General features: G+C 40.4%; 2 protein-coding genes across 7 annotated transcripts in view; both read left to right on the top strand.

Annotated features, from left to right (window-relative positions):
• Positions 1 to 332: 332 nt before the first annotated feature.
• lhfpl3 (LHFPL tetraspan subfamily member 3) lies at positions 333 to 5,970 on the top strand. Its single transcript, XM_028808711.2, has 4 exons — positions 333 to 1,373; positions 5,102 to 5,338; positions 5,452 to 5,479; positions 5,557 to 5,970. Exons 1-3 carry the CDS (start codon positions 938 to 940, stop codon positions 5,466 to 5,468), a joined length of 690 nt encoding a protein of 229 aa, XP_028664544.1. The 5' UTR covers positions 333 to 937; the 3' UTR covers positions 5,469 to 5,479; positions 5,557 to 5,970.
• An 11,407-nt stretch (positions 5,971 to 17,377) lies between these two features.
• kmt2e (lysine (K)-specific methyltransferase 2E) overlaps positions 17,378 to 27,217 on the top strand; it is a 69,388-nt gene continuing 59,548 nt past the window's right edge. For 3 of the 6 annotated variants that reach the window (XM_028808640.2, XM_051919944.1, XM_028808632.2), the window contains exons 1-4: positions 20,195 to 20,509; positions 24,054 to 24,238; positions 25,731 to 25,845; positions 26,692 to 26,924. In XM_028808640.2, the coding sequence (XP_028664473.1) occupies positions 24,168 to 24,238; positions 25,731 to 25,845; positions 26,692 to 26,924 (419 nt within the window). In that variant the 5' untranslated portion in view covers positions 20,195 to 20,509; positions 24,054 to 24,167. Of the gene's footprint in view, positions 17,721 to 18,260; positions 18,499 to 20,191; positions 20,510 to 24,053; positions 24,239 to 25,730; positions 25,846 to 26,691; positions 26,925 to 27,217 lie in introns of those variants that run through there. The other 3 variants (XR_007933665.1, XM_051919947.1, XM_051919937.1) reach the window with 2 other exon arrangements.

The following is a 27,217-nucleotide window of genomic DNA, read 5'->3' as shown; positions in this document are numbered from 1 at the left end:
ATACTACGCCTTATAAGGTTTGCATTGGCTTACAGTGCAATTCAGCGGGTGTCACCTGTCGGTAGGTTGCACTTATTTTACGTGGTGCATAAGGTCCATGCGGCAGAGAAGGAAGGCGTATTCAGTACATACATTCGTTAAAAGAGATGTGCTACACGCATACAAAATTAATTCAGTTTAGTATGAATGTACCTATACTAGGACGTCACGTTTTCGGGTAGACGTGGGCGGCGAAGAAGGTACCTGCCGTTGGTAGCTGCTTCTTTGAGTGACAGTTGGTACACTTTGCACATATACGTCATGTGCAGCGGATTTTCTTAATATGCATGCGCGGGTCCAAGCACTTCTACCGATAAACTCTGTTGCCCGGGGGAAAAAACCCTTACCCGCCGGCAGCACTCTGTGCTCGCGTCTGGACAGAGGAGCGTCCTTGCGCGTGTGTGGCGCGTGCCTGCGTGATTGAGGCTCGCTGCTGATGTGCTTGGCTCCGCCCTCAATCACTCCTTACCACTGACAGAATAGTGAGGCCCTGCGTTGCGTTCTGTTCGGGTTCTCTTCTTCATGACGGCGGCTTTGGTTTGGTTGGCCGGTGGAGCCTTGTCCACCTTTCTCGCAGTGCGCAGTGGGGCAGGAGTGGCCTTCGCCGCGGAGCGGTGCGAGTAGGTGGAAAAGGTTCGGAATCAGTGCTGGTAGCGCATCCACAAACGACCTGTTCTGTAGGCTGTCGTACGCAGTGCGGTGAGCCCTGCCCGCCGCAAGGACAGGATGCGCGGCTGTGTCGAGTGATGGACAGAAAAGGCACTGAAGCGCTGATTCGAGAACGAAGGCGTCCCTGGCACGGTGCCTCCCGTTCCTCTGGTACCACTGGGGCCCTGATGAGACCCATGGACTTACCACCGATAACCAGAATGAGCTCAGGCGCCCAGTGAGCTCCGTAATGCCCGCATTGGTTCCTGGGACCCCTGCAGCCATCCTGGCTGCCCAAGAGGCCGCCAAGATCTACCAGACCAACTATATAAGAAACTCACGGGCCATTGGTGTCCTGTGGGCCATCTTCACCATCCTGTTTGCCATCGTCAACGTGGTGTGCTTTATCCAGCCATACTGGATTGGAGACGGCGTGGAAACGCCACAGGCAGGGTACTTCGGTCTCTTTCATTACTGCATTGGAAATGGCTTGTCCCGGGAGTTGATTTGTCAAGGGAGCTTCACGGACTTCTCATCGATCCCGTCAGGAGCGTTCAAGGCTGCCTCTTTCTTTATTGGCATGTCCATGGTATTGGTCATCGGCTGCATTGGCTGTTTTTCACTCTTCTTTTTCTGTAGCACAGCCACCGTGTACAAGACCTGCGGCTGGTTGCAGCTAACATCAGGTAAATACATAGCGAGCGCTCGTTATAGCTTGCTCGTTATCAGGTCAGATTTCGGGGTTTTTCATCATAAGTGATCTTTGTAGCTACCTACTGAGATATACTGACATAATTTAACCATCCAACAACATGTACTTAGTATGGTACTTGGTTCAAGCAGTTTGCTTAGTGGTTGTATTCCCAGACACCACAATTACAAGCCAAGTTTGTTTTAGAATAGATGGGCTTCAAGGTTTAAATGCATAATGATGTTGTTTTCAATTTTAATACAAATGTAGTTAGATGGCAAATTGATATATAGCATTTATTAACCACCAGCCTTTAGTTTATGCACTCTCAAAGCACTGTAAAGATATTTTTAGATTTTATTAAAAAATTCTCCCTTGATTCTTCAGTGTATTAAATATTTTTTGAGAACTGACACAGCTGATTTGATTATAAATTTACTACAGTGTCAAAAACATTACTATTTTGTGATGTGAGTTTTGCAGTGAGGCATGGAAAATTCTGTGGGGTCCAGTGTGTATTGATGCTGATGTCTGGTTTTGTTAAACTTCAACATATATTGAATGTTGCAACACTCAGGCCCAGATTAGGTAATGTAGTCTGCCCATCTCTGTTTTCCCCCTCTCTTTACCCATCTATCCCTTTTCAGATCTCCTATTTACAGTACAGAAATGAAAAGAATGGAAGCCTATTTTGAAAGCAACATCAGTAATGATTTTGCTTACTTTTTATAGATTCTTGCATGCACAGGTTCAAGGTTGGTCACTGTTTTCTTTACATTCCATAGTAGCAACAACAGTGAATGACATTTTAGTTCTATAAGCAAACATATGATCAAAGGATGAATATATATTATACCCAACCTGGTTTTGCTTTGGCCTGATTTTATTCCACTTAACATTTACTTGGTCACATTCTGAAACAATAAAGCTGCACTTTTAATGGTGTAAACATAACCTGTTTTTCAAAAGTGACATTTGTAGTTTCTCTATCTGCATATTGATACAAAGTCAGCTGTTTTATTTTAATGCAACTCACATAGCAATATGTTGAAGGTTTATTACCACTGGCAAATAAGAATTTCACTCTGCTCAGTACGCATGAAAATAATGACCCTATTTGCTGCCAAATGCTGTGGGTTTTAAACCCTCCTTGTTCGTGACAAAGACAAACACAGGTCATTCCAAATGCTTGCAGGTCCTCTAATACTCACAGCTTCCTTGCAGATAACACAAGGTACCTTCTCCCTTGGACAATTGCTTGGCCATGCCCTGTCAGTTTTTTCGCAATACCCAGTCTTCTTCATATGTTATTTGCAGCTCTTTTTACTTTACTGGCCAACTGTGTCACCTTAGTTCTATATTGGTGGCCACTGTTTGCTTGCAGATATTGGTTTATGTTCTGTAAACTAATTTTCAACATCACTATCCTTACAATAGCTGGATTTTAGGGAAGAATTGAATGGAATAAGAAGTGATTAATGCTTTAGCCTCACAGCTAATGGTTACATGATTCCATGCATGTTCTCCCTTTACCCCTGTGTTGTTTCCAGGATTCTCTTTATTTCTGTCATATGCCAAAGACATGCAGGTCAGGTTAAATGGAAACTGTAAATATTTCTGATGTGTGTGTATAAGTGTGCTCCATCGACTGATAGATCCTGCCTGTTTGCCCAGTGTTCCCTGGCTAGGCCTCAGCCCCCATACAAACCTGTGCTGAAATAAGTGGGCTTTTAAAATGAATGAATGATTCACAAAGTGGGGTATGAAGTGTGTAGGTCTCTCCTTCAGTGTACAGTACTTCAAAAAACTGAGAATGCCTTTCTTTTTAATATAACTGAGCATAGCTTCCTATTGTTTTGTATTCCTTCATGATTGAAGGTTCTGTTTTGGAAATAAAGCAGATGTGCTTTTAGGGTAAAAGGAAACTGGGAATCCACAATTATCACACATTCACAGACATCTTACAGAAAGTCACTGAAATGTGGTTTGACCCTCTAACACCTCCTACTGGATTTAAGTGGCTGGTTATAATCACTTCAGTTTCAATTTAGCAAATCCCACTAAGCATTCTGATGAGCCTCAGTTTCATCCTTTAAATAAAGACACATGCATCAAATTATTCCTCTCATTCTCCATATTTTGTCTTGAAGCTTTCCCACCCATTTTTTCTAAGTTTAGCCCCATCTCCCTGTAGTTGTGGTATTGGTTTCATGTCTTGTGGCTGCCAGCACCAAATTCTTCAGGTCCTTACTAATATACTCAACACTCACTCACGCTGAGCAGCTCCTCTAGAACTGCAGTGTAGTAGATTTCTTTTAAGTTACACTCTTTATCAAATAACCCATAAGGTCTTAACTGCTAATAAGAAATCACAACTTTTTAAATACTAAGTCATTCACACTTCCTGTAGTCAGTCAGTACAGTTTAGTGGCATAATGGGTGTGTATGATGTGTGTTTCTCTCATTTGTAGCATCAGATTAAAGCCTAAAAATACTTGGTGTAATTTGCTAGGTGGTGAGCTTATAGTCAGGGTCTTTTTGCTAGGTAGTAACTATTTATTGATTTATTTATTTTGCATTCTCTGCGTTTCCTTTTTGGAGGAAATGTTGTTTTCATTAAACACAGTTTGATATCACTAGAATATGTTTTGAGTATTTTTTGTGACTTTGTATGTGTGAGTTTTTCATTTCTGTAGAAAAATTTTGCGGTCTCTGTATCTCAAGGGAATGGACCGGTTCTTACAACATTTTGTGAACTAATTGCACTTGTTAGACCTAAGACATGATTAGATTTTGGGTGATCACCAACTGTTCAGCTTCTTGTTTTTCAAGTTCAGAGTTTTGAAAGCTGATGCCAAAAACAGGTAAACCACTTGCTGGTACATATAGGACTTTGAGAGAAGGGCATTTGTGAATTATATGTTCACTTCAGAGCTGAGATCCAAGCTTTTAAACTTAAAAAATTTTCAAATGCAGTATCACAACAGATAAACTCTGTTTAACAGGAAACATTGATAACATTTCATGCCTTTATTATATTATTACCATGATAGATCTGCCTGATGATGATTCAGGTTGAAATCCTCCTTAGTCAGTGGGTTAATAAATATGTTCTAATTGTGCGAATAGTCCCATGTGGAGTTAAGTATTCTGTAACACCTTGATTAAGTGTGGCTTGTTAAATTACAATGATATTGTCTTAGAAAAATGATTCATATTAAGAAGGTGTTGCATCATATATGTCTGTAAATGGGAAAACTGACTGCTTTGTAAGGATGTATGGAAATTAATCATACAATGGATGAGCATCTTAAATAACAATTGAAACCTTAGAATTTAAATCTGTGGGCTCAAATTAAACTTGTAAATATATTTTAATTAAACAAGAAAAACAGGCTTTTTGCATTCAATTTTTAAACCCAAATGCTGAGTTCAAAGTAGAGAAACAAGAAGTTTAATTAAAGGATTTTAATTGTGAGCCATAATCAAGCATTTGATGACAATCTCTGCTGGGATAAAACCTGTCAGCTTCTGTAGCACTTCAGAAATAAAGTTTTTGTACCTGTCAAATAGTGTTTTGCCATTTTAGAGCTCTTTTTGTTCATTTGGAGTAGGAAGCGATTGTAGAATGTCTTTAGGGTGGATAGACTCTTGAACTATCTGTTGTCAAAGCAAAAGGTTCTAAAACTTAGGCCTTTGCTTATCATTCTGTTTCTCTGTCAGCTGCCTGCCTGGTGCTGGGATGTCTCATCTTTCCAGATGGCTGGGACTCTGATGAAGTGAAACGCATGTGTGGAGATAGGACGGATAAATATTCACTGGGAGCTTGCTCAATGCGATGGGCCTACATCCTAGCCATCATGGGAATTCTGGACGCTCTTATCCTCTCATCTCTTGCCTTTGTTCTTGGGAACCGTCAGGATGGACTTTTTTCAGAAGACCTGCTGGCTGAATCCAAGGGTGCGTCTCAACAAACTCTTTCTCATTCTCTCTGTATGTATGCAAAGAGGTCATGGTCAAGTGGTCAGTTTCCACTTGTTTGTCTTCACTCACTTTTTCTCTCTCCTTCGCAGATAATGGAGCCGCATAATGGCATAAAAGGTAAGGTGATATTCTAAAACACAAAGGATTGGTGAGGAGGTATGCCTTGTCTAATCATTTTTATGCTTGCATCATAGGGCTCCTTTCCATCTTCCTACCCAGCATTCCCAGGTGAAGGTATACCATAACCCTGGAAAGCAGAAGTGGAGAGGATATGGCAAAGAGTCACTGCCCTGGGGATGCCAGCTGCTAAAAGCATAGATTTAGACGCAGCAGCGCAATGACATCACTGTGAAATCATGCGTATCGTGAAAACAACTAAAAGGCTTTGTCAAATCATTGTGTTCTGAAAGCTGTAGACCTAGAGCTTTGTTGAGACAGAAGTTAGACTAGACTGCCTGAGTTTACTTGTGCTCAAATCTCCCAGTTTACAGACCTTAATAAGTTTTCTGATTTTGCAGACCTTCTGATTTCTTTGCACTGGACTGACTTCACTGGTCTCACATGTACATCTGTTCTTCAGAATACTGGAGTGACTTTGGAGGTGTATTTATATATATATATATATACAAAAAAAAAAAAAAAAAAAAAACACGACCCCTCCAGAGTTAACCAGGTTTGCTGACTCCCTGGACTGTCTACTGATATGACTGAATGTATTGAATTTGCTGACTTTATTTATATTTGAGACTCAATAAATAGCCCCTTGCTGTCACAAGTCACCCAGACTTAACTGTCTGTACCGGTTTCGTAGTTATTGCTTTACATCAGCTCACAGGTTTTTTTGAGGTCTCTTTGAAGTTCAGCAGACTTAACTGATTTTTTTTCTATCTCAAATACACAATTTACCCCAAAACTGACTGACTTTACTGATTGCACATCTTGACAGTTCGACAACATACTAGACCTAACTTTATGGTGTCTCAGAGTCTGTTGCTACCCCGTTTCTAAAATCTTTTCTACACTTATTGACTTGACTTTTTTTTTTTTTGTTATTCTCTGATTTTTCCAGTTCCCTTCAGTGGACAGATTAGGCTTTGTCCATTGGTGTCTGCAGCATTCCTGTTCTGTCTAGTCTAGGCCAGTTCAGTTCTTTTAAAACTAATACAGAGTGGATCATAACAGATTGTTTGTCTCAAAATAAAAAAAAAGAAAGATGTTGTCCGCTCCTTATTTGCCAGTTCCATGTGCTGTCTTGTTTGTTTTACAAAGAAGTGTCTACAATAGTGGTTGGCTGTTTTAATAACTAACACAGGTAAACAGAGTGGGTGGGATATGAGGATTATTATAAGCAGCACTAAATACCAAATGTGCCTGAATAGTTCGTTTGGCTGGCCACAGTTGTCCAGGAAGTGGGTGCACTTCCATTAAGCTATTCTGAATAGTTTACGGTACCCTGTAGCTGATTCCAGGCTTCTAAGGATAATAGGATATTTAAGGGTTTGAGGCTGGTCATACTTGGGTGTCTTTGAAAAGTAAAAATAAGTGCAGATGACTTTCTATATTCATCTGCTATAGAACACCCTAAACTTGCAGCAAGAGAAGAGCAGTCAGTGTTATGCAATGAGCTGAGAAATACATCAAGTGGATGTGTGGAAATAAATGAAGGTTTTAAATTAGTTTTCATTAAGATGGACGATGGAACTTATAGAATTTTGGCTGTAGACAATGAATTTTGACTTAGCGGACACTCAGTAGTGTTTGTGTGGACCATGCTCCACACCAAAAGAAAGTCAGTCAGTCATTTTCCAACAAAGAATCTCTCTCTCTCTCTCTCTATATATATATATATATATATATAAAATATAAATTTATCTAGTTTCTCACTCCTCTATAGACGTAGCAGCCTAGTTTAGTTGTCATGTAATATATCTTTGTAATTAATACTTCTAAGCTAAATTCTGTCAAATTTCTTTGGTTACGAATGGCATAATGCTCCATATATAGATTTCAGGCCTCTCCTAAAATGGAGATGTAAAATAGACTGGGACACCCTGTTATGTTGAGTAAAAACTCTAGTTAAATCAGAGCAGCAGAGTGCCTTGTAATAGAAATTTCAGCCATGCTTTCTGCAGCTCTAATTGCTGCACCACTTCACTAGATTGTGATCTTAAATTGGCATATGCACTAGTCTAATTCGTTTGAGTTTTGCTTGTTCAACACTCATCTAATTTCTACTTTTTTTTGTAGCATTGTGTATTTCATTACACTCCAATGCTTGTTTTGATGTCACTATAAACAGACATACCCTCTTAGCATGTGTCCTACATCAGAATTGATATATCAGTGCCCTCAGAAGTAATGTTTTTTTTTACATAAGTATGACTCTACTTTTTTGCATACAATGTGTATTTTGATGTGCTGCTTATTCCAGTATGCAGCATCTCTTACTCACTTCTTTGTTTCATTCTAGAGGAACTCTGTATCATAATACTGAGTGTTCTGCTGCAATTTTGCATGACTGTTTCTTCCCACATCTCATACTAGTAAGTCCATCATTCCTGTTCACCTTTTGCACCAGTTTGAGTTTTATTCATGCAGCTCTTGCACGTCTTCCTTTGTAAGTTATATTTCAGTATCTTGCCTCTTCTAACTTGTTTCGCATTTACTGTAGGTAAAAGTAATATTCCAGTACCATGCTTATGCAGCTGAGTTTCCCATTTTAATCTCCTTAAAAAGTGTCCCTCTTCAACAATTTGCACTTCTACTCTTAAGTGTATGACTAATATGGTAGACCCTGTCTCGTTTACCTAACTTATTTCTGTCATAAGTTACATTCTAGTATCTCGCTTGTTCATCTTTCCTTTTCGTACAAGATTCATCCAAGTTCAACTCTTGTATATTTAGTTCTGCTTTCTTAATTGGCATGTAATATAAATATGTCACTAAGTAATTTTTGCTTCTTTTTTTCAGTGTGAGTTAATTTTTCTTTTTCATCCCTTGAGGCAATTATTCACAAAATTCAGAATAGGAAATAGTGAAATGTTATCCTCCTGCCCTTTAGCATGTACTGTCTTCGCAATTTCCTAGCACAAGAGAAAGCTGTAAATGTATATTTTTAATGGTTTGTTCCAAAAATTGCTAAAAACAAAATAATTTAAAAGGGCAGTGAAGATCTGGGCATTATTTTTTTTTCAGTGGGTAGTTGTCACAGTGGAAACAACTAATTAGTTGCTGAAGGTGCCCTTTCTTTCAAATGCTGAAATTGGTAGACATATTTGTTGTAAGTCTTAAAATGGAGAAAGCTGGTCATAAGATGGGTGAAGCAGTGTTGATAATTGAAGTACAGTATACCCCAGGCCCATTCCCATTTTTGGAACATTTACTAATTTGGCTGACACCTTTCTCTAAGTAAACATTTATGATACAATTGGTTATATTTCTTTTGGGTTTCCAATTGGAGCACAGGCAGGTCAAGTGACTTGCTCATTGTCACAGAGTGTCCTTAATGGGATTTGAACCCACAACTGCAGGCTTTGAAGTCCAAAGCCTTAGCCACTCCACCACCCTGTCTGCCTACAGGCCCTTTGTAATACCTATTTGTTCTCATACTCTGATTATTAGAAAGAAAATGTCCACCATAATGTGTCATGGTTTTACTTTTCAAAGATATTCAAAAATTTTATCTAAAAATGAATATGGTGCCACATTGCTGCTTTCTCAGTAACATCCTATCTATATATTTTAAGCCTTGTCCTTGTCTTGAAGTCAGCACAACTTGTGAAGATCAACAAGCTGTTAGGTAATCTAAATACTACAATGGGCTTATCATCCTGTGCAGCTGCAATTGTGCATACAGACAACACAGAGACAAATAATGCTGCTTCTATTAAATAGCTGTGTAATGCAAATGGAAAAAGGTGAGAAAAGGGAGACAGAAAGTGAAAGTTTTCCATAACTCTTGTTACTGACACAGTGACAGTCCTATGCTTTAGAGTCATTCCAGCTTGGTCCAGAGAAGACTGGGCTGGGCAAAAGAACCTTAAAGACAGTTGAGAATTCAAACACCTGTATTCAATTTAAAGGTGATTTACTGAAACAGCAGGACAAACATATTTCAGATGAAAATAAATTGATGCAATTAATATTTATATAAAACTCCAGTGAAAAAATATACTAATATTTACTAGGACTTTGGAGTTGGTACATAAAATCATCAGCTCCAAGTTTAACTCCAACTCCTTCTTTTATAATTAGCCTAATATATTTATTGTTGATTCAAAGCACACAATATACAAATACAAGGAATTTCAACATTGCCCATGTAAATCATCAGACTACATTTTAGCACAAAACTGTGTGCCAACATGTTACATTTGGGTTTAAATGCTGTAGCAATGCTATTGTAACTTTGTTATTCATTAAAGAAAAAGAATCAAACATTAAGTAACATAAACAAGACAAATCTTAGTAAATTAAAAAAGCTATATTTTAATCAAAAGGTTGTAAGAAAAAATAGTTTGACATTATTACGGACTCTAACTCCAGATACCAAATAGTTGCTTCTGACTTCACAGCCCTCATATTTACAAATACCTATGCTACTGCATTTAGTATATTCTTAGATTTATTGCATTATCCCTGAGTAAAATTTAAACATGTGGGTGTTCAACATGGTTTCCAATAGATATATACTGTAGTTTATGTGTATATAATGAATTACTATTGGTCAACTCTGTGAATGGCTCACATGTGCTTATTTTAGCAAACTCCCTAAATTGAGTAACTCTGATCCAGTTAAGAGTATATGCTAATGAGCCACAGGTGGTCTCCTCCGAATCCATAGTGCCTTGCCCTGAAGTTGACTGTTCTTTCTTGGATGCCAACTTTCAAAAAAGGTTGGCCACTGGAAAGAATGAGGATGAGTGTGAGGCTGCATTAGCCTAGTTTAATTTTGGATGTTTTTGCTATCTGAAAATACAGGAAAATAATGAAACAAGCAGGACAAAGCTTTGTGTGTGATTACTCTTGTAATGTATTTAGCAATACCACACCATACTGTATGTGAACAGAGTAACCTACTTCATAGGTTCTCTGTTTTTACCCATTTTTAAAATGTCAATTTCTGTACACAGTGTGCACAATAAAAGATGCCATACAAGTACTGACAGAAAGTTTTGAAGGGCTGGAGGCTGCTTGTAAGAAGAGCAGGAATGTGACAAATTTTCTGCTTGTAGGCCTACAAGCCCTGTCTGTGGATCACGTACTACACTAACAAATCGATTCACATTAACCATAGCTATTATATTCAGTTTCTGAACTTAGATGTAATAATGTCAAACACTTCACCACTTCTTGTCATGCTATTCCATAAAGAAAGCATCTTTTTTCCCCCTACCCACCACCTAAGTGGCAATTATTTGACCATTCCTCAGGGCCCTTCTGTGTGATTCTGCAGGTGTAACTATCTGTTTTGCCATTTTTACTTGACACATTAACACATTTGAGTGTCACTTAAAATTGTGACAACACATGCAATTGCCACAAATGTATCACTGGTTTTTATTAAAATGTACAACTTCTGTGCAAAACTGTGTCAGACTAACAGGTACTCTCCATTTTGCTGATGAGAGATAGTTATTGTTGAGGGAAAAAATTGTCATCATTTTGGCATTAAGAATAAGGCACTGCCTCCATATACACTACTGCTCCTTTTTCAAAACATGGCCCCAATTTGTCACTTTTGCTTAAAATGCTAAACCACCACAATGATTGCTTATGCCACTTCATTAATACATAATGACATGATATGTTGAATTTGATAAAGGAAAGATTCTTCAGGTGACAACAATTAATTTTTCCTCTTTTTGTAGGCTGTAAATGTCAGTGTTTGGTTTCAGAAGCAATATATGTGCCACACAATACCAGTATGAACTGTGTTCTATCATCATAGCACCCAAGCCAAAAACAAAATAAATCACCCATCCCTTGCACCATTAATAGCACTGTATCTAACACTTCCTTATTGGGGACCTGAAATAGTTATCCTGTTCAGTCATGGCACTAAAATTTAATTGTGTATGGTACATTATTTACAAAGATGCTTCACAAGTCTTGCAATCTAATTGCTAGTTGGCCTCTAGTGCTAAACCTGAATAGTAGTTGAATATTCCAAGAGGAGCAGCCCAGGAATAGCTAATCTTTGAGTTTAAGATTGCAATGCCAACATACTCGAATGTTTCTCTCGTGCAACATCTAAATTTTCAGACATGTGCATGTGACTTTGCTTTCTTTGTCATTATCAGTGACTACACCATTACATTAACCACCACTCCTTCTCAGCAGGAAACTTGTCGACTTGATAAGGCTTTAAGAAGTTGTCATGTTTGATAACAAAACAAAAAAGATCAAGATGAAATAGCCAAGCACCACTTGTTCATAGTAGTGCTCATTAATGTCTTTGCTAAATATGCTACATTTATTACACACTTTACCTTAAGCATTGTAGGCTAATGGGATATGCCAAGGTCCATAAATATTGCTTAATCTTTTACCTGTTTAAAATTTAAGTGTGCTCAGATAGCCTTTGCACAGTTCACACACCAGAGAGGTGTTCTCAGCTCAAGCTATCACAGCAGTCGACATTTATACACTTCAGACCCTCTTCAGGTCTATACTCTGATTTTATGTTAGATACCAAGATAACTATGCTACCAATTAAAATCCTACATTACAGGTGTATGCAAGAATCTCAACTCAGTTCCAACTTAGAACTACTTTCATGCCCTTACTGAAGGTGCTAATTATAGTTGTTGCTACCAAACAAAAAGACAAAGGATGATTAATGAAACATTTTTATTTCCATGTATGCAGATGACACTATCCATTTCTAGTTCATATCTAGATTTTTTCAAGCCAATTGAAACACCACACATCCATACATAAAATACATGCACTCACACCCATCTGCCACATCATTTAAAAAACAAAAAACACACAACCTTCCTAATATTGTGTAGGTTCCCCTTTTGCCACCTAAAAAGCTGTGACCGATCCAGGCATGGACTCCACAAGACCTCTGAAGGTGTTCAGAGGTATATACAGGTGCATCTCAATAAATTGGAATGTCATCCGAAAAGTTTTCACTAATTCAAATCAAAAAGTGAAACTCATTGCACACATGAATTTATTTCTTTTCATTGTGCCGAATTACGGCTTATAGATAATGAAAGCCCAAAATTCAGTATCTCAGAAAATTAGAATAGTGTACAATTGTAGACTCGTGGTGTCACACTCCACTCTTGCAAATTAACCCGAAACACCTGCAAATGTGTCTCCTGAGCCTTTAAATGGTCTCTCAGACTGGTTCAGTAGGCCACACAATCCTGGGGAAGACTGCGGACTTGACAGTGTCTAGAAGACAGTCATTGACACCCTGCAATAAAGTATCTATCTATCACAAGGAGGGTAAGCCACAAAAGGTCATTCCTAAAGAAGCCGACTGTTCACAGAGTGCTGTATCCAAGCATATTATTGGAACATTGAGTGGAAGGAAAAAATGTGGCAGAAAAAAGTGTACAAGCAACAGGGATAAACATAGCCTTGAGAGGATTGTGAGGCACAGCCCATTCAAGAATTTGGGGGAGATTCACAAGGAGCGGACTGCAACTGGAGTCGGTGTTTCAAGAGCCACCACACACAGACGTTATCTGGGCCACAGGCTACAACTGTCGCATTCCTTGCGTCAAGCCACTCCTGAGCCAGAGACAATAATAATAATAATACATTTTATTTATATAGCGCCTTTCCCATGCTCAAGGCACTTACAGAATATAATAAAGAACGGCAGAATATACAGTATATAGCATTGTACAAACCAGATTAAATAAAGAAGATTAAGACAGTAAATTCTGAAAAAAAAAAACAGACAACATAATTGATGGTCTAGCACATACACATACAGGTTACATGAGCATCTTGACAGAGAAGTAAACTGAGAGAAAGGTAATAAAGTCAAGTAGAGCTAAAAGCCTTCCTGAACAGATGAGTTTTGAGTTGTTTTTTAAAAGAATTCATGGAGTCAGCTGACCTGATTAATTTCGGTAGGTCATTCCAGAGTCTGGGCGCTATACAGCTGAAGGCCCTGTCACCCATGGAGTGTAGATTAGTGAGGGGCACAACAAGATTACCAGAATCAGACGACCTTAGTGGGCGTGCAGGCACATAGTGATGGAGAAGGTCACTGATGTAGTTTGGTGTGAGGTTATTTAAAGCTTTGTAGGTTATTAGTAGGATTTTATATTAGATTCTGTAGGACACAGGGAGCCAGTGAAGACGGAGCAGGATGGGTGTGACGTGCTCGCTGCTGCTGGTTCGAGTAAGGACTCTTGCAGCTGAGTTGTGAATAAGCTGGAGCTGTGATATAAGATTAGAAGGGGCACCTGCCAGTAGGGAATTACAATAATCAATGCGGGATGCGATAAAAGCATGGACAAGTTTCTCAGCATTAGAGAAGGAGAGGAAGGAGCGAACACGGGATATGTTACGGAGGTGAAAGTAACAAAGTTTCTTAATGTAATTTATGTGGGCGGAATAAGTGAGGGAGGAATCAAAAATGACACCAAGATTTTTTTTACAGTAGAGGCAGGTCTGCTGAGATCACTGCCAAGATGGACTGGGAAGGAGCTCATTTTATTAAGTTGCATTTTAGTCCCAATTTGCAGGAGTTCAGTTTTATTGCAATTTAATTTTAAAGAGTTCTGCTCCATCCAGGTTTTAATTTCACTAAGGCAGGTTGTGAGCTGAGAAAGCTCTGATGAATGTCTGAAGCAACGTACCTGGGCTAAAGAGAAAACGAACTGGACTGTTGCTCAGTGGTCCAAAGTCCTCTTTTCAAATGAAAGAAAATTTTGCATTTCATTTGGAAATCAAGGTCCCAGAGTCTGGAGGAAAAGTGGAGATGCACAGAATCCAAATTGCTTGAGGTCCAGTGTGAAGTTTCCAGTCAGTGATGATTTGGGGAGCCATGTCATCTGCTGGTGTTGGTCCACTGTTTTATCGAGTCCAAAGTCAGCACAGCAGTCTACCAGGAAATTTTAGAGCACTTCATGCTTCCTTTTCTGACGAGCTGCCAAAAGTACCAATACCTGGTTTAAAGACCCATGGTATCACTGTGCTTGATTGACCAGCAAACTCACCTGACCTAAACGGGGTATTGTCAAGAGGAAGATGAGACACACGACCCAACAATGCAGATGAGCTGAAGGCTGTTATCAAAGCATCCTGGGCTTCCACAACACCTCAGCAGTGCCACAGGCTGATTATGCCATGCCACACTGATGCAATAATTCATGCAAAAGGAGCCCCAACCAAGTATTGAGTGCGTACATGGGACATACTTTTCAGGAGGCCAACACTTATGTATTAAAAATATATTTTTTTTAATTGGTCTTATCTAATATTTCTAATTTTCTGAGATACTTAATTTTGAGTTTATTACCTGTAAGCCATAATCAGCAAAATGAAAAACACTTGAAATATTACTGTGTGTAATGAATCTATATCAGTTTCACTTTTTGAATTGAATTACTGAAAAATTAACTTTTCAATGATATTCAAAATTTAATGAGATGCACCTGTATTGCTGCAGATCCTTTAAGTTCTGCAAGTTGCTAGGGGGAGCCTCCATGGATCAGACTTGTTTTTCTAAAACATCCCACAGATGCTCAATCAGATTGATACCTGGGGAATTTGGAAGCCAGTCAACACCTTGAATTCCTTATAGTGTTTCTCAAACTATTCCTGAACATTTTTGCAGGGTGGCAGAACACATTATCATGCAGAAAGAGGCCACTGCCACCAGGAAATACCATTGCCATGAAGAGGTATATACAGTCTTGAATAATCTTTACACAGGTGGTATGTGTCAAAGTAACATCCACGTGAATACCAGAACCCAAGATTTCCTAGCAGAACATGGCACATTCTGCTTCCATGTAAAAGAAAATTTATCAGACCAGGCCACCTTCCTTTGCACCATGGTCCAGTTCTGGCACTTGCATACCCATTGTAGGCACTTTTCCCAGTGGACAGCGGTCATCATGGACACTCTAACTGGTATGCAGCTACACAGAAAGCCAAGAACACAGTGTTTCAGTTACCTTCCTCTCAGGGTCTGTATTAGGTTTTTCAGCAGTTTGTGCTACAGTTGTCTTCTGTAGGAATGGACCAGATGGGCTAACCTTTGCACCTTACGTGCATCAAAGAGACAAACATCCATCCCCAGTCTCCAATCCACCCGCTGCCCTTCCTTGCACCACTTTTGGTAGGTACTAACCACTTCAATACTGAGAATACCCTGCAAGACCTGCTGTTTTGAAGACACTCTGACCCAGTTGTCTTAGCCATCACAATTTTGCCTTTGTCAAAAAAAAACAAAAAACTCAGATCCTTATGCTTTCCCCTGAACTAGAGTACTAGGGTGTTGTACCGTGTTAGCCATTATGAATGTAGAGAAAAGCCAAGCAAAATGACACCTTTTATTGGCTAACTAAAAAGATTACAATATGCAAGCTTTCGAGGCAACTCAGGCAAGATGTAATCAAGATTACATCTTGCCTGAAGAAGGGGCCGGAGTTGCCTCGAAACCCTGAACTAGAGTGAGCGAGTGCATTTAAAAGTAACAACAGCCACCCTTCTATGCATTTGACAGTCTATTCATTTCTATAGGCTTGTCTTATGACTGCCGTGGCTCTAGTAGCAACCACCATTAAGCATGATGCTTAACAGATATAGGTAAACTGCACCCCTGTTCAATTCTAAACATGCAGACCCCCCCACCCCAATTCAGTGGTTGTCCTTCCATGGACTACTTTTGGTGGGTAACTAACCATTGCATAATGAGAATACACCATAAGGCCTGCCATTTTGGAGATGCTCCAACCCATTTATCTTAGCGATCACAATTTTGTCCTTGTCAAAAATGCGCATTTCCTTTTGCTTGCTCCTTTTTCTCTGCGATAAGGTTTGGGAGAGTATATGCATGTGCAAAACCTAAACAGGCAGAGAGTCGAGACATACACCAAAGCTGAATATGGTTCTAATCAGCTACTTCTCTCCACTAAGCCACTGTCATTTGCCAAGAGTTGCCTATTATACCAAACATCAATTCATTCCCTGGAATCACTTATTCAATGTCTATGACGCTAGATGCAAACAGGTACTTCCTCCAGCACCCCATGTATGGAAGTGATTAACCCCAAACTTGCATTACTCAGTACCAGAGATAACTTCCCGCGTGGCCATACCAATATTCACCCATTTTAAACCCCTTCAATTAGAAAACTTGGATCAAATCACCCGGATTAAAAAAAAACGCGAACACGAGGGCTGCCCCCACCCCGGTGGATGGTTTGAAATCTGAATACACGATGCACAGGTTAGGAGACCGCAGCGCTAACAAACACGCTACTGCAGTATCTCGGCTATGACGTTCAAACATCGATATCCCAGCAACGGGAATTATTTTGCAAGGCGCACGTGTACAAAGCTGTGTGCGGAGAAGTTGGAAGGCTATCCTTGCGCATTTGCTTCGCAATGGTTTCCGGTCGCTCTAGTTTGAGCGACTGGCTGCACACGACGTTGGGTAGTACGCCAACTAACTAACTGATTACTGATGAAGTAAAAGGTCCACGGACTTTTAACGACTCACCGAAAAGAAATCGTTCAAAAACAGAACGCACACGCCATCTTCCACTTTTTCTGAATAGAAGGCACGGCAACTTTAAAAAAAAAATCACTTGCGTCTGCAACGAGCATAGAAGAAGTGTTAATCGACGTTTGAAAGACATCCAAACTATCTAATGATATTCCGCACTATTTGAAGAAAAAAAAAAAACCGCCAGGACGAGGCAACCCCTCTTCTCCCGTTCACATTCGAACAGACAAGACGTAACCTAACCGCGCCCTCTTCTCCACGAAGAGGCCACTGGGATGGGGGGCGCGCGCAAGCCTCGGAAGCGCGCTCTCCGCCCCACGGGGAGCCAAGGCGCCATCTTGTGAAATACAGCCTCGCCTACAATGCTTCATTTAAATGTCAGTCGAGTTCTTTCGTCTTTGTTGTCTGAGGATCTGGGGATTCGTAGCTATGGACCCAAGCTGAGGTTATGTTTGGTATACCAAATCTGTATCTTGCAGAAGTCGGAAAGGAGTCGTTCCTCTAAATGGCGTCTTTCTCCTCCGGTAGCTTCTTCTTACGACATATATGAGGTCATCGATAACCAATCAGCGGGAAGGCACGCTAACATTGGCTGCCTCTCGGAAAGGGGTTGGCAGTAAGGCGGACGACTTGCCATTTTGTGAGGTAAAACATTTAAGCAAACCGGTGTGTGAACGTGGGGCTGTTACAGTTATTGTTGTTTAGGTCATTGTAATGGAAACAAAAGAATGGACGAAGAATGCTTACTAGGAATCGTAAGAAAACTGAAGACTGTTGTTAGAAACGAAAAGCTTATACCGTAGATTAAGTTAATAAGGGGCGGGGTCTGCAATATTAATGTCGGTATTAATATGCTGCTGCTTGTTTACCATTTTGAAACTTCATTTATTTTTATTTTAAAATGCCAAGCACAAGCCTGTAATAGATCGTGATGTATAAAATAAAATGTAGGGTGTTAAGCAAATTACTATTTTATATCCACTTATGGTTGTTATAGATGAATGAGAAAAAAATACTCATTCCCGGAACTAAAAGGCATCCCTTTCCCATTATCGTGACTAGTAAGCAACCATTATCGCTTTAATCGTAATAGATGTACAAGCAGCTGCCTGTGGATGCAGTGAAGCAGAGCCAGAGACCACATCCTTCGTTATTATAATTATCAATTTTGCTTTTATCAAGCAGATTTACATCGTAAGAATTATCCGGAGAATGAGAATCTGGTTCCACGCATTTGGGAAAAGACATCTGAAGAAAAAAGGCCAAATGTCAGAAAACTGGGACCGGTCTCATCTGTCTTGGAGCAAATGTAGTGTGGCCCTCGTCATACAGGGGTTAACCAGGAAGCTTCAGCCTGGCGTTGGCTGGACGTCGAAATCATGACAAGTACAAAATCAGCCTCCAGAATCATCATGTCCAATGGGTGTGTATCACGATGTCTTCTTCGTTTGAACTACAGTCCCAAAATCTTTGGCCGGAAAGTCAAAGTGCCCCCCTGAACTCTACCTTTTCCCATGGAACTTGGCCCTTGTCTGATTACTCTCAGTAACTAATGACTATTCAATTCTGCCAGACCACTCCCAACAGCTGCACATTGTTTCCACAGTCTAGTCCAGGGGTAGGCAACGTCGGTCCTGGAGTGCCACAGTATGTGCAGGTTTTTGTTCCAACCCAGTTCCTTAACGAGAACTCAATTATTGCTGATGAAGCACATATTGCTTAAGTGACATTTTAATGTTTCATTTTAGTGGTCTCGCTTGTTAAGGTTCTCCAACCTTAATTGCTTATTTCAATCTTAAACTGCTGCATTCAGTGTTTTAATTGCTCCTTATTAGCAATAAGATGTAAAACAGGGGTAGGCAATGTCGGTCCTGGTGAGCCGCAGTGGCTACAGGTTTTCATTCAACCCAATTGCTTAATTAGAAACCAATCATTGCCAATCTCAGACCTTATTTAATTTTATAGCTTGTTAGTCTGTGCAATGTAAGGCTTTTATATCGTAGATTTTTTTCCTTTCCAAGGATATCATCCAAATGATTTGAAGCCTAAAACAGATCATTTTCAGTCTGTCACATTTTTCTATTAAATGTTTTATTAAATCAAACCGTGCATGATGAACACACACAGATGTAATTGGAAAAAAGCTAGCTGGAGAACTGCTGGCTGCTTTGTCTTTTACATCTTATTGCTAATAAGGAGCAATTAAAACACTGAATGCAGCAGTTTAAGATTGAAATAAGCAATTAAGGTTGGAGAACCTTAACAAGCGAGACCACTAAAATGAAGCATCAAAATGTCACTTAAGCAATATGTGCTTCATCAGCAATAATTGAGTTCTCGTTAAGGAACTGGGTTGGAACAAAAACCTGCACATACTGTGGCACTCCAGGACCGACGTTGCCTACCCCTGGTCTAGTCCCTCCTAGCAACAATAACGAAACCAGTCCACTGCCTGCACAATTAGTGATGAGTTTTTCGGATGAGAACAAGCTTTTCTATTGTGCTTGAAAACCCCAAACGTCCTTTCTGTCTTTCGTGGATATGTACGTGTTGCTAGAGTGGGCATTGACGCTTAGTTCGCATCATTCAATGTTTAATTTATGGAAACTCGATATTTATACATCCTTTATCACCAGAATTTTAGGTTGCGCGGAATAACAAAAGAAAATGAAAATGCCAAAAGGGTTTGCCAAAGCTGCTAAGTATCCCGTGTATTCAGAGCCTTAAATTCATGTTTTAATGCCATCCGGATTTGACAATATTGGTGACCACACCCATCCTTCGAGTCTGACCTTCCTCAACGTCCACACAACACCGTCTCCTTTCATCATACGTCACTTGCACGTTCCTTAAAAGGTGTTTGCCACTCCTCGGCATAAATTCACAAAGTACTTTCAGATTTTTCCAAACCTATACCGACATCTCTACGATTGTACTTCCTATTCATCACGTTTAATCTCGCGAGAGCTGAGCCTGTCATTCTCTTTTGTGCCGCCTTTCAAAAAGGGAGGGTGAGAGGCGCGTTCCCGTTCTATAACTGCTCACGCCGGCGCCCCTGCGGTCGTAGGCGGTGGACCCCGCGGGGCTCAGGGGCGGGGTCGAGGCCGAGTGAAGGAGGGAGGGGGCGGGGCTCGACTGTCCTGGAGGAGCCGCCATTTTTGGATAGGAACGAACGATCCGAAAGCTAAACGACTGGGATCAACAGCATCAGCGAAGAGTAGGCAGGTTGCTTTTGCACGGACTCTGGCTATCAGACGTACTGCCAGCCCTGCGGAGCCGTGCGACTGTACTGGCGGGCCCTGCCCTCCTAATTTCTCTGATTTGAAGAGGTCCGCAGTCTTGTTTTGGTTGTCGGGCGGAGCAGACGGCGTAGACGGCGGGGGTCTTTCCCGGCTCCCCGGGCTCAGTTACACTATCCCCTGTGGACACTCAAGGTAGGCGGACGAGAGGGGATGTCACGCCGCATTGAGGGACGTGCATAGGGGCTGCGTATTGTTTAGCCGATCCGCTGTCTTGTTGTGCAGGTCTAACTGGTGGCGGATTTCCGCATTTACCGGGGGGCCCTGCTGGACCGCCGTGCCCTTGACTGTCCTGTTTGGGCAGAGAGCTCCGGAGTCACGGAAAACTGAATACACTGAAACGTGGGGTCCGCCCCCCTGCATCTTCCAGAGATCCCCAATGTTCTGACATCTGCATTGGAAGAGAGGAAGGAGGGGGCATTAAAATGGTGCACTGAGAGCCTATCAATTCATTGATTTAATCAGCGGGCAAATTGTGGCGTGTGCGTGTCTGTGTATACTGGGGACTGTGTATGCATTTGTGTGTATGGTGGCCCGTGCGCGTGCGTGCTTGTGTGTCTGTGTATATCGTGTTTTATGCGCGCGCGCGCGATTATGTCTGTGTTAGGCTCGCGCACGACACTGTATGGTTGTTCAATTTTGTATTTTTACAGATTGCACTTGACTATATACAGTGGTCTAGGCTGGTGTCTTGTACATTGACTTGTGTACACAGCATATAGCCTACGTGTTGACTTGTGTAACATCCTGAATGGTACTCTGGGATCACCACTGTCTTCCTGTATAGTGTTGTCGTCACAGGAATTATGCAGTTTGTTGACATGTAGGATGACTTAGGACCATGTGTGACAGTGTGTAAAAGTTTTGCATTATTGTCATGTGTACAGTAAATGTCTTAAATTGGATGCCCCATCCCCCAGTAACATTCTTACAATGTCAAGAACAAACAGGAAAAACACAATGCACACACTTTATGGCCAATGGTACAGAATCATTGGCACTCATACCAGTAGGTTCAGAGCGAATTTTTGTCCACATGTTATAAGGTTACTGAACAATTACAACAGTGAAACCTGTCATTTATTAATGTGCTGACAACTACCTGTGTAATCGCAACAGTGAAACCTGTCTTTTACCAATGTGTGCTCATGTGTAAATGGTTTTGGGTTATGCTTTGTGTTTAACTTGGTAATGGATAGTGACAGGTTAGGTTCATGTGTAATACAACTGTGTAAGAGGTTTCCTAGTTGTGTGTGACAATATGAATACATCCTTATTATATTTATATACAGTAGCCTTTGGTGCATCTCTCTGTAGAGGATTTGACATGTGGAGAACTCGTCTTCTACAATGGTTGTGGACTGTACAATACCATGTGTGACTGTATCTATACAGATGGCATTTATTACTTACCTACCAGTGTATGGAGGTGATTGTGCTCTTGTGCAAAACCCTGTCTGTATAGTGGTAATGTAGTTTTTGTTCATTTATTGTTTAATGCCCTACCTGGGACACTAAAAACTGGCACATGTGTAATTTTAAATATGGTTTGTATGAAGTGTAACTGTCTGTAAAGTGACTGATGAGCATAATGTGGTCTAGCTTAATGAACATCTGTGTGAAATGTCTACAGATTGGGTGTGACTGGATAACTGGGTTAATGATTGTGTACATTTGCATAAAGTGACTTGTAAACATTTGTACATCACTACCTGCAATGTAACTTTGAATCATGCAACGTGGTCCACATGTTATGATTACATGTAACTCTATTCAGTGACACTTCTGTTGTAAGTACATTTTGAACCTTTGTGGTATTTGGCTTACAGCGAGATTGTCTATATGTAACTGTTTACTGTTGACTGTGCACATTATCAATAACAATCACTGTACAGAGACTGCACATGGATTTGGATTGTATGTTATAGAGTTCAGTGGCTTGTTCTCGTGTGTACACCAATGTCTCTCTAATGTGGGTTTGGATCATGCAAGACTATACAGTGGAAATGAATTATTTCTATACATGTGTTTAATGGATTATCTGAATACCACCAACTGTAATTTGGTGCTGGTACAGCTTAAGGCTATGTAGTAGAGTTAGGTTGTGTTTGAATATCAGTGTGCTGTCACTTAATCAAGGTTCAAGTGCATTTGTGTAAAGTGTCTTGTGTGTGACTGTGGATTTTGGATCATTTCTGCACAAGTCTTTTCATTGCCATTTTTACCTCATTTTCATGTGTGCACAAGCACACTTCTTTTTCCTCACTCTTTTCCCTAATTTGGCATGCTTTCTACATTCTGTGTCACAGTGTTTTCTTCATCTTGACACTGGTGTTTCTTTGTAACCAATATATACAGTCCTTTTTAAAGCATATAAACATTCTAATCCTGTGTTTCTGTAATGTTTAAGTCTTCACATCTTCATTATGGATTATGATTCCACATAACCTCATTATGATTCCACATATGTCAATTATTCAAGTGTACACACCTTTATGTGTACATGTTCATGTGAATTAACATAAGCAGATGTCTGTAGATTCAACCTACTGAGCTGAATGAGTATTCATGTTTCTGCAAAAATCACATTGTCTTGTATACATGTTCATTTACACATGGACTTTGGTTGTTAGCTTTTCTTGTAAGCTTGTCTAGTTATTTAAGGTGATGTTGGTGGTGATGCAGTTGTGTTGTACTAGATTTATCTAATTGTTTGTACATATATGGAACACTGGGTGCATGTGCCTTAAAATATATTACCTGGTTACCAGTTCAAGGCCAGGTGTGAGTTAGTTTATTTACTGTTCCTAGATTGAATCTGTGACTGGGTTGTGTAAAACCTTGTTTTTGAGATTTTTTGTGTTTTTCTCTATCATTTAGTAAGAATGTTGATTCTGTGCATTTGTGGAAGTGGCCACTTTTACATCTGAGATAGCTAGGTGGTATTTTTATTTTCCCGTTAGTTTATCTAATGTGTATGGTGAATTAGATGTGTGTTTTTCTATGACCGCTCAGTGTACATGTGTTGATTTCTGTTTGTGGTGTGACTTGGCACAGGATATGGCACTGTGCTTGTGCCTGTTTACCATAAAGGCCCTCTCCTGCATGTTGATGAAAACAACCCTCTGTGAAAAGAACAATAGGGGGATTAAGCCCCCAGTGCTGTGCTAACTCATTGGACTGTCCACTGCCAGAATCTTGTGATTGACAGGCTGTTGGCATTATCTTGACAAAGGACTATACAGGCCAGCTTTCCCACCTTGTTGCCTAATGTAAATGCCATTGTGTTTGGGAAGTCTCTGGGAGAGAGTGCAAGTAAGGTATGTGCTATGGCTCCCTATTTCAGAAAGTGTACAGTGAGGTGTTCTTCATCTGGTTTGAGGTGTGGTTGCTTTATGCAGCTGCAGCAGTTAAAAGGCTCAACATTAATGTGATAGGCCAAATGTCTGATCGCTTCTCATTTGCTTCCTCTCTGTCCACTCTCTCAGTGACTACTCTGCCATGTCTTTGTCATATTTCTTTTCTTTTATGAAGCTGTTCAGGCTCCATTTACCTTCATATACGTGGTGACAGTATTACTTTGTCTTTTCCTGACTTTTACATCCTCAGTAATGACCTTTCCTTTATGAGTTTTCTCTGTCTACCTGCTCAGTTATTGTGTCTCTTCTGTATTCTGCAGGTTTCGTGGATGCACTTAGATGTCTGCAATGAGCACTGTGGCTGGCATGCCCCAGTGTTTTGGACACCAATGCTTAGGACCCCATAGGAATCGAATTTTTCAGAAGTGCACGTCATGAGCATAGCGATCCCATCTGGGGCTGGCACAGCAGAATCGTCACGTGTGGAAATGGCTGCAGGTTCAGAGTGAGTATTCGGCAGGGGCTTTGTTGTTCCTCTACAAAAACCCTGCTTTTCTGCCATATGTTACAGCTGCTCTGATTGTTGTGTCTGAATAACCTCTTGATGTGGTTTGCGTTCTTCAGTGGCAACAGGATGCAATCCTGATTGAATCATGGGTTGCTTTTCAGTCATACCTGCTGCTTTCTGTTGGAAAATATTGAGTAAAGAAGTAAATGATGTTGGTGTGCCAAAAAGGCTGATTGGGATTTTTATGTCTGAGTTTGTACATCACAGTGTTCAACGTGTATATGATATTTAAGAGTGAATGAAGGATGTGTATATATTTTGAGCAGCACTATTTATCACTTCACTTTGTCTAGGCTAGTTTTCATATATACCCCTGGTTCAGTACAGTACGAGGTTACAGTCTCAGGATGGCTTATGTGTCAGTTGTAACTTGTAGAGCACTCATCTTAGCCTACAAGTGGCTTTCTTTTAACTTTCTTATTAGTCTGTATGTGTGGAGTTTGTGAATGTGTGTGCAAATGTTAAACAATTAAGTGAATGTGTGTGATTTTGTCTCTGATATGAGTGTGATATTGGAAGTACTTTGTGTAGGAGAGCTGTCTCCATGTGGGATTTCATACACTTTCTGTAGCATAAACCATATGTAAATAATGTATAAAGGAATGTGTTATTATAAAGTGTTGTGCTTAGCATGTGTGCAGTTATGTTTGTGAATATAAACATGTATGTACATCTGCCATTATCTGCGTATAATAAGGATGGCAGTGTTCTTCGTGAATGTGTAAGTTCCTAGAATGTGTGACATAATGCATTTAAAGGTGGGAGGGAGTGCGTGCGCAGTGATACCACAGTGTGAGCGCATAGAAGGCACATATACTTCCTCATAAACAGGAAGTGATCAGGGTACAGTTCTGTTGAGGCAGGCAGTTTGAGCCATGCTGTCAGGTAAGTTTTTTTTTTTTATTATTATTATTTTTTTTGTTTTTTTGAGCAATATCTTGAGCTGGTCTGTTTGGGTGTGAAGGGGACGATCCTTGTGCAGAACTAGTGTAATATCCTGTGTGTTTTTTTTTTTTTTTTTTTTTTTATTTCCCTTCTTCTTTCCTCCATGTGCTGTCTTGGGTCTATTTTGACTGTCATGAGTAATACTCATCTTACAGTTGATGGCACATCATGGGCTGTGATCAGTATAGGGATGGTGACTGTTTTTTATGAGAGGCATACAATTACTGCGAGGGGCAATTTGTTTGCTGTTGTTTGGTGGTAAAAAGCCATGTTTTCAATTACTCTGAGAGAGACAGTGTATGTATCTGTTAAAAGTGTGCACTCAACATTTGGATTGGGAAATGGATGGCTGAAGCAGTGATGACCGATACAGACATTGTCTGTAACCTGAAAGTATTGTCCAAATTGACTTAAAATTTACAGAAATAGGTTTAAGTCAGCCTGACTTTTTTGTGCTAATCTCTTTTCTCTATTTTGCTTGCAGGCCTGAGTCTGTAGAAGCCAGTCCAGTGGTAGTGGAAAAGTCCAACAGTTACCCTCATCAGATCTGCACCAGCACTTCACACCACTCCCACAGCTACATTGGTTTACCATATGCGGTAAGTGGTTAGACTGTCATGAGGGGACTTTCAGTCTGTTAATGTTATTTTCTTAGCTCGTAGCTAACTTGTCCCAGTACATCATTTAGTTACCTTTTAAACAGCTGAACAGCTTTAAAAGTTATTAGAATCTCCACTATGGCTTTTGCCAGCCATCTTTATCATTTTTCTAGGCTCCTTGAGTGGAGAAATGGGAAAGAGTTTACAGGACTGGTAGGCAGGAAGCAGAGCCTTGTGGGTGGACCAGAAGACTATGAGGAGGACGCTGAATTCTGTAGTCTACACATCTTTAACTCTCGTGTGAAGGTGTGCAGAATGGTTTAGAGACAAAAAAGGGCCAGGAAGTTAAATCTAGATTTATTACATTGGAAGCACAACCCTTGATTTTCCTGATGTGTCAGATGAGCAGCTAAAAATAGAAAGGGTATGTTTTGAGTGCTCTCCAGTGGCCAGCTTGTGCTGTTGGCTCTGCTTGTTTAGAGATAGTGTTAAACACCCGAGCTGCCTGTCCCACCCCTGTCTGAAATCCTTAAAAGGAGCGGAAATGAAATGGAGATGAGCCAAGAACAGTTCTTGCTCTCTGCCCGGCCTCTGACCAAAGGGCCTACATTGTACCTCAGAGCCTAGCTACATAGCTACAGGACCATGATTCCAACCAGATTTCTAATTCAGCTACAGACTTGACATTCCCAGAATTACTGTATCTCTCTATCGTTCTGTGTCTAACTACATTTTTATTTCTTCTTTTCCTGGATTGTTTGCTCTCCTGGCTATTTAGCTTATTTTGATGATTGGTACTACCTTAGTGTCATTATTAAAATATTTTGCTTCCTATCCATGCCACAGGACCACAATTATGGTGCTCGGCCTCCACCAACTCCCCCTGCCTCCCCCCCTCCTGTGGTTGTAATCAGCAAAAATGATGTTGGCCTCTTCTCAAGCACTGCGCACTTTGATGAGACGTCCAGCGCTACAACCATCAGCACCTCAGAAGATGGTAGCTATGGCACTGATGTGACCCGCTGTATTTGTGGTTTCACGCATGATGATGGATACATGATCTGCTGTGACAAATGCAGGTAACACTTTCCTGAATGGGAATAATTCCTGGTTGAGTTTGAAAGCAAGGTTTCACTTGTTTGTCAGGAGAGTATTGTTAGATCTGTAGAGTAGAAGAGAGATAGTAACATACCACACCAACATTTATATTTGTGATTAGTAAAGCGGGGGTGCTTGGTTACTGAATGTTGATAGAATAAAGTTTGGTTTGTGGAATTTTGTATTCAGACTTGATTGGGGACATGGGTAGCCTGACCAGCGGAAATATGGAGAGGTCTTACATTGGAAGGGGCATGACAGGTTATGGTTATGC

The sequence above is a fragment of the Erpetoichthys calabaricus genome, chromosome 1 (genome assembly GCF_900747795.2).
Source record: "Erpetoichthys calabaricus chromosome 1, fErpCal1.3, whole genome shotgun sequence".
In the NCBI taxonomy this organism is placed as follows: domain Eukaryota; kingdom Metazoa; phylum Chordata; class Cladistia; order Polypteriformes; family Polypteridae; genus Erpetoichthys; species Erpetoichthys calabaricus.
Note: the sequence above shows the minus strand (reverse complement) of the source record. Positions and strands in the feature narration are given on the sequence as shown.